The sequence below is a fragment of the Carassius auratus genome, unplaced genomic scaffold (assembly GCF_003368295.1).
Source record: "Carassius auratus strain Wakin unplaced genomic scaffold, ASM336829v1 scaf_tig00217718, whole genome shotgun sequence".
NCBI lineage: Eukaryota > Metazoa > Chordata > Actinopteri > Cypriniformes > Cyprinidae > Carassius > Carassius auratus.
In genome coordinates, this window is record NW_020529208.1 from 30,953 (window position 1) to 39,045 (window position 8,093).

Here is an 8,093-nt window from a genome sequence, read left to right on the forward strand (position 1 = left end):
ATTGATACACACTGAGGTCCGTAGAGATTTTTGATTTCTGCCATTTCCTCTCTGCAGCCCTTAGTTTAGAGCGATGTTCACGGAGAACCTCGGACAGCCAGGGGGCAGATGGGGCAGTGTGTGCTGGTCTAGACAACAGTGGGCAAAAGTTGTCCAAGCAAGATGTTAAAGTGGAGCAAAGAGTGTCCGTAGCACTGTTCGTGTCCAGAGCAGAAAACTGAGAGAGTGGTGGAAGAGAGGATGAAACCACAGCAGATAGGCGAGATGGAGAGAGTGAGCGTAGGTTCCGTCGAAAGGTGACCCGCGTTGGAGTGTGTGCCACTTCAGGAGTAAGTGCTAGGTTAGCAGTAATGAGGAAGTGATCAGAGGTGTGCAGTGGAGCAACTGAAGAGGTGTCCACAGAGCAACAGCGTGTGTAGATGAGGTCCAGTTGGTTGCCCGATTTGTGAGTTGCTGTAGTAGACACTAGCTTGAGATCAAATGAGGTGAGCAGAGTTTTGAAGTCAGCAGCCTGGGGTTTATCTAGGTGGATGTTGAAGTCACCAAGCAGTACCAGAGGAGTACCATCTTCAGGAAAGTTTGATAGCAGCACATCCAACTCCTCCAAGAAGTTTCCCAGTTGACCTGGGGGACGATAAATGATCACAAAGTGGATTTTAACAGGGTGGGTTACAGTAATGGCATGTGATTCAAATGAACCAGTACCTGTAGGTGATGGCTGAAGATCAAATTTCCATTCTTTGGATATAAGGAGACCCGTACCTCCACCCCTCCCAGTGGTGCGAGGAGTGTGGGAACAAGTGAAATTAGTGGAGAGGGCTGCAGGGGTGGCAGTATCTTCAGGTTTGATCCAAGTCTCTGTCAGTGCCATGAGGTTGAGACCGGAATGAGTAGCAATAGAAGAAATGAAGTCTGCTTTGTTAACTGCAGACTGGCAGTTCCAGAGACCAACTGGAATAGAGAGCATAGTAGTAGAGGTCAGAGGGACATGGCGTAAGTTTGTCAGACAGGCCTTCCTGCGACATACATAGCGTGCTCTCCGAGTGTTAGTAGTGATAGTAGAGATCTGACAGCACATAGTGACTACAAGTGTAAGATATATTTGAGAGGCTATACAAAAAGTAAAGAAAGAGAAAAGCAATACTCAAGTGCCCTGTCGGTGTCCTTGCTCGGTGAAGTTTTTATATAACATCATCCAATCAGGCATAACATGCACAAATGTAAAAATAATCCTTTGCATTGAAGATTGCTTGAATGTTATATCTACATTAATGCATACAATTATCTCTAAAACATCTCATGACACAATCTTTTTATTTTGCGGAGGAAAACAAAATCCATGTCCTACAAAAGCAGCTGAAAAGCAGTTGGTGAAAGATAACACACAGCATCCTTTATTATCCGACCCATTATTATTTCCCTATAGCTACAGCCATACCAGACAAAGTTACTGCATGTACCTCGCATTTTGCTGTATGGGCTTTGGCATGCATGACGCTCAGAAATGGCCTCATTTCTGTCAATGGCAGAAGCTCTGGTAAACCCTCTGCTACTTTGTTAAGGTAGGGCCAGTACCTAAAAAGCAGGAGCAGCATTATGTGAGTGTAACAAAGATCCATTTTTAATTGAAATCTAAAATCACTGTAAAGCTGAGAAACAAGACAATTTAATCATGGAGTTTGATTTGCAATATGACAATGTGGATTACCTGCATGTAACATCCATACAGAAGAAGGTAACATTTGCCTTCTTTGACATCTCTCTTTGAAGAAACATTGGGTAAGCAAATATTTCTCCACGGTAATGGTTCAGTCCTCGTAAGAGAAACCCATGTCTGATAAATCAGAAGAAAATCTAGTGGTTAGACTCCCTCCTAAACTTTCGTCTCTCATAAACTTAAGAATCGCGTTTGATTTTCTGCGTTTTTCAGTAGCATTCACTTTGACTGGTGTTTTGACAATTCAGAGCCACAGAATCATGAATATGAAAAAACGCATGTGAAAATTTCGGACTTGGTGTGCAAGGACCTTAAAACTTGGATTACCATTAAAACTCAAATATCAGACTCAAAAATCATACACAAGCTCATACATACCTGCAAACTGCAACTTGAATGCCCTCCTCGTCTATCTGAGCACCAGACTTTTTTGACATCTCTCTGCCAGCGGTGAACTTGGCAGTACTTTCATTTGCCTATAAAGTCAGTTTATAACACATTTTAAGATACATAAAAACACAAAATATCTGTATAAACAAGTATTATAAAAAATATTTAAAAAAATAAATCAAATGTTCGTACACTTCTCATGTTGCCTCTGACGAGGTCAACAAAGGTAGCAACTTCCTCGTCCTTGGCCAAGAACAAGCCCTCGTATATGGGTGGCTCCTCAGTCCTGTCCATGATAAGATAAAATGCGTCAGTAATAAAAATCAAAAGTACAACATTTACTATTTGTTAAAATGTAAGTTATGATCACTCAAAGACAACCCGCAGAGCTACTATTTGTGTAAGACAAGTCTAAAATAAACTTCTGAAAAATACCTATACCTACCCTTTTGACTTGCTGAAGCGGTAATGTTTTCGGTTCCCATCAGAGCAGACAGCCAACATGTCTGGATAACATGCTGGACACTCAAAATGATGGACCTGGCACATATCCTCTTCTTTGTATTGACAGAAGGTAAACTCAAAAAAGCTTCGCTGAAATGTATCAGCACAGATACTACCTGTCTGTATATTAAGAAATGATCGGGTTAGGATTTTTTGAATTAATGCCCACAATTAAATATTAGGTATAAAGTAATATAATTTTGTTTGTTATACGTTTCAGTGATATTCAGGCAGATTTACCCTTCCAGCTTGAACAGATCTGTGCTCCAACATTTTCAGGAAGGCCTGCCTGGACATGGCTGGTGCCGTCACCTTCATATGTTCAAACGAGGTGAAGACATCAAACTTGTACAGGGTCTGGCAGCTGGTGCTAGCTGGCCAGTACCGATAAATGAGCAGGTCTTTCAACTCGGGAGTCCACTCTGCAGAGCATGATGAACAGGATTTCCGAGGCAAGCAGACATCGTATCGTCCTGTGAACAAGTAAATATGCTGTAGTAAAGACTAAAATAATTTCAGTAATCAAACTGCAACAGATAGCCTTCTATACAGAGATACAAATTTATGATATATTAGCTATTTGACATGGCATTTGGGCAACGCTTTGCTAGTTCTAGTACAATAAGGCACAAAAAAGAGGGCTTTCAGAACAACATACCATTGATGGTGACCACAGAAATATGCTTCCCTGGAGTGATTGTGAAGTCATGTGTGCATTCACAAATTGACCTTGGTGCAGGAACAGGCAGCTGACATACTGCAAAACAGAAAGAAGTTATGAAGGCCATATTTACAGCTTTTCCTCAGTCCCTTAGATGCATTTCTCAAAACGCTAAGCTCATTTTCAAAACAGTGCTTTAAAACACAACCATTAATCAAAACTGTCCACACCACTATACCAACTGTAATTGTCACTATGTAAATGCTTAGACACATTTATTAAGATGCAATTGACTTAGCTGGTCAAAGATATGCTGGTCAGAACTGTCAAAACCAATCATACTTTTGTTATTCAGCTACTAAATTTCACACTTGCACTTTTTGAGAATAATCTTAGAATGAGATTAGCATTTTAGAAAAAAATGTCTAAGACATTTAGAAACACTGTTAAATATAAACGTGCCAATCTACAAAAACATTTGGGGAATTACACTATAAGTATGAGACAATTTGATATAATAATAATTTTAACATACTTTGTTCACAAAACTGAGGCTGGCCATTTTCATTCAGCACCACAGCAGTTGTAGGGGGAATGGGCTCAAGAAATCCATGGAACACAGCCTCTCTGTCATGGAAGATATTTCTCTTGTGGGCCTCCATGTCACAGGTAGCACAGAGGTACTCCATGTCCAGTGGTACACAGTCCAGGCACCTAATCACAGCTTCTACAGCACAGCATCTGTGACAATTTTGGACGGATACTCTCTCGGCTGAGAGCTTTGCATCAAAAAGCATAGGCCTAGCAGTTTTCATTCTCACATCTGTGAGAAGCTGCCTTTGTTCCCAAGCAGAAACCATTCTGTCTGTTCCCTCCGTAACCTGGTCTGCAGTTATAGTGTACCTTAACTCTTGGAGTCTTGTTTCTAAAAAAACAAAAATATACATTCACTTGTCCTTAAAAGGTCTGTACTCATGATTATGATCACACACGAGTATATATCACAAGTATATATCAGGGAACACATGTTAGGTAAAAACTGTTAGCCTGAATGCACTGTAAGTCACTCTGGATAAAAGCGTCTGCTAAATGCATAAATTTAATTAAATTTAATATATCAGTTATACTGTGAGTCTGTAATGGAACTGACCAAACATAATGCTTGATTATAATTAAATAAATGGTGGGAATTGGAAAAACTGTAGTGGACTGTTACTACTGTACCACTCAGTATCCTCACCAAGACTTGCCAACTCTTGATCTTCTATCTGAAGGCCTTCCTCATGCACTGGATCCCTTCTTCTGGATTGAGAAGCAGCTGCAGAGACAGTCATTTTACTTCAATATAATCATAACTGATCAATATAACATGAAACCAATTCATTTCAAAATGAAAATATTGGAGTGGAGGCAGGGGAACTAAGCAAAAGGTATTAAAACACAACACAAGTAAGGATTATCAGTCACATGCTCTTCAAATATCTTATACTTTAGTGAGAAAAATTTTCACAAACATTGCTACACCATTTTTTCAAAGTAGTATTTGACTCTCATTTTATAATACGTGTAACCACCAAAACACTATTTAATGAATTATCTTTATTCTTAGATACAGTAATCGTGTTTTAGTAAAGAACAAACCTGATGCAGGGCAGTGTGTTTCCCGATGTTTTTCACACCTGCCTGTGACCAGTGGATTAGTGAGGGATCTCTTCCTGCTTTTTCTCATTTTTCTTTGGGGAAAGGCAGGGTTTTTCTTGGCCATGGCAGCCTATATATTTGCAGAGCACTTATACCAGCAGCACTTATAATTGTGCATTATTCAGTAGTTGCATAAAAGGGTCTTACTAACCCTTTTCATCACTATAAACAGCAATAGCAATTAGTATTTTCAGACTTAGGTATTTGCTTCTCATGACAAGCCTTACCCTGGCATCATGGAGATAAGCATCACTAATCAATGCTGCCATGTGGATCCTGGCATCATTGGGATCATCAAAGACCCTGACGTCAGAATTTAGGGACATCACATACAAATAGAAACAATACACAAAAAAAAAAAAAAAACAAGATGAAGAAATAGAGAAAGAGAGTGATCGAAAGAGACAAGTGAGAAAGAGAGAGAGAGAGAGAGAGAGAGAGTGGCTCTTAAAAGTGCCGTTGTTTTGATTTGTGTGCGTGTGTGTATATATGTGTGTGTTGGTGAAGGCAAAAAGTGTTGCAATAAAGCTGTAAAACAGGAAAAAGCAAAAGATTATTAGAATAGCCTTTGTAGTAAATGAGCATTTCTTAATTGTTAGGACAGAGTAAATATAAATATTAATCAATCACAACCACTACGCACAAATATCATATCAAAATACAAATCAATCCTTACCGTACAAATGTCAGATTTGTACCACAGTCACTTGACACAAGCAAGTACATACACAAATCTATTTTTATTTAGGCCTACAAATAATGGAAACAGTGGTCTTTTTCTGTCCTGTTGCGTAAAATGCTTCTCAGAATATCCACTGCTCTGTCTTCTCAATGTCACACATAACTAAAGTAACAATTACCCTCAATTATGTCATGATGATTTCAGTGTCTTCTGAAATGGCAAAGTCTTACAAAAGTATGGCACCATAGAGTTACAGGTTATTCTATCTATATCTCTCTATTTAATTGTGCATTGATTATATCAGGTATATGACATTAAGTCGCACTGAGCAGTCAAATCCTCTGGAAAGACTCCAGGTCCACTTTTTTATTCCAGTCCATCCCTGATTCTGGTAATTCCCCTTAGTTACACTTCTGACATTTACTTCGCACTTTGAATAAAACATTAACCACTGCAACAACTCGTTGTTAATTGTTGTCTTCACAACACATGGACAAATACATGAGTTTAAACTGATTTTGGTAGCAGTGGTTAGCAGTGCCACAATCCAGCTGTGCCGGGAACAGCTGTCATTTGGCTGGATAGCGGCGGGTAGCCGTGTAAATGAGAATGCAACAGTAACAAATTCAACCTAATCTCCAGGGTTGACTACAACTAAAGAAATAACAGCAAAGGCCGCGGTAACCACTGAAAGTTTTCTGATTCGTAAGAATAATTATTAATAATATTCGATGCTATGACAGAAAATTCATTTGAAAATCATAAATTATCGTAAAGGGTTTAATAACGTAAAGGGAACAATCTATTTAACACTGCCTCGGGCAATTCTTTAAAACTACTCCATCTATAAATAGATAGTTAAATAACAAATAATTTACTGTTATTTAGACAACAAAAATAGCAACAAATTCAATATAATAAATTATAAAAGGAGGACGTTTCCTAAACTAGAAAACAACATTTACCGCCGCCCACTGTGTGACGTTGTTGAACCCGGGAATCCGTGTGTCCACCACGACAAATTAGCTTCATTGACTTTGTATGTGTGTTGTTTCCGTGGTCCCGACACGTAATTTCAACACATTCCGTGCCACCACCACGTATATCGGGATTAAGGGCTCGTGTTCATTTCACGCATTTCTTTGAGATCAGGTTGCGTAATTCCTTTGAAACTAACCACTGCGCATGCGCAAAGCAAGCAGGACGGCACCGTGGGAAATAGTTAGACCTACTACAACAAATAAAGACAAATTGAGAAAACGTAAATTTGATCCATTATTTCGTTTTGGTTTCCTTGTTTATTATATTTCCCGTTTCGAGCTGAAAGCAATGAAACAAACGTCAGTTTTTAATATTTGGTTCATACAGAAAAACAGAAAAACAAAATATTGATTCGTTATTTCGTTTTTGGTTTGCCAGATTAAATGGAATAATTGAATGATCGGATGATACACGGACCCGTAAATTTTTCTTTATTTGTTGTTGTAGGTCTAACTATTTCCCACGGTGCCGTCCTGCTTTCTTTGCGCATGCGCAGTGGATAGTTTCAAAGGAATTACGCTTACTTCCGCGTATTCCTCGCGGGGATAAAGAACACGTTTTTTTATTTTTTTTTACGATCACAGGCATAGTTACAGTATGTCCAATTACAATACAACACGCTATAATAGATTATATTGGTTAATATAATATAATAAACCAATCAGAGATGGTTTAAATGTCCTTTGAAATCACGCTAACCACTTGTTTTGGTATGTTTGGCGTTTTAAGCGATCATTAATTAAAACATTTATATTAGCAGATTATTTTATTAATAATGAGATCAATAAAAGCAATCAAAACTATATATATATATATAGCTTTGATTAAAAGATTTGATCCACTTCAAACGTTGACTACTTTATATATATATATATACACACACACACACACAGAGAGAGAGAGAGAGAGAGAGAAAACAAGTAGTTAGAATATAAATATTTAGAATATATAAAGACAGTGTTTTTTTTAATCTTAAGTAGCCTAGATAGAAAACGAACATAGAGCAAGTAGAGGGTCAAGTGTTTTCTTTATTTAAATGCAAAAATGTAAACAAATATGTACAGAATTATGTGAAGTTACATATTTACATTATTTTTACAGTTACATTGTGTGACATATAAGTAGTAGTTTTCAGATGTTTTTTTTTTTTTTTTTTTTTTTTTTTTAATATTTATTTATTTTTTTAGCATACATTGCATAACATTTATCAACAATACATCCAAAGTCAACAGAACTAATGGAAGAAAAGGAAAGATACAAAAAAAACAAAAAAAAAAACAAACAAACAAAAAAAATACAGCAAATCAAGTATTAATCATTGTACAAGAAAGATCTCATCATATCTCCTCAAAAAAGAAATACATTTTTTGTTATTAATTATTCTTAGTGATTTAATT

The 8,093-nt window shown here is 37.5% G+C and overlaps 1 protein-coding gene across 1 annotated transcript; it reads right to left on the bottom strand.

The window, feature by feature from the left end:
* Window positions 1-1,344: 1,344 nt before the first annotated feature.
* Window positions 1,345-6,805, bottom strand: LOC113102395 (uncharacterized). Its single transcript, XM_026265796.1, has 12 exons — window positions 5,201-6,805; window positions 4,914-5,043; window positions 4,513-4,590; window positions 3,808-4,197; window positions 3,270-3,368; window positions 2,852-3,084; window positions 2,553-2,731; window positions 2,300-2,393; window positions 2,096-2,193; window positions 1,709-1,834; window positions 1,461-1,575; window positions 1,345-1,356 (listed from the first exon to the last, which is right to left on the bottom strand). Exons 1-12 carry the CDS (start codon window positions 5,297-5,299, stop codon window positions 1,345-1,347), a joined length of 1,653 nt encoding a protein of 550 aa, XP_026121581.1. The 5' UTR covers window positions 5,300-6,805.
* Window positions 6,806-8,093: the final 1,288 nt, after the last annotated feature.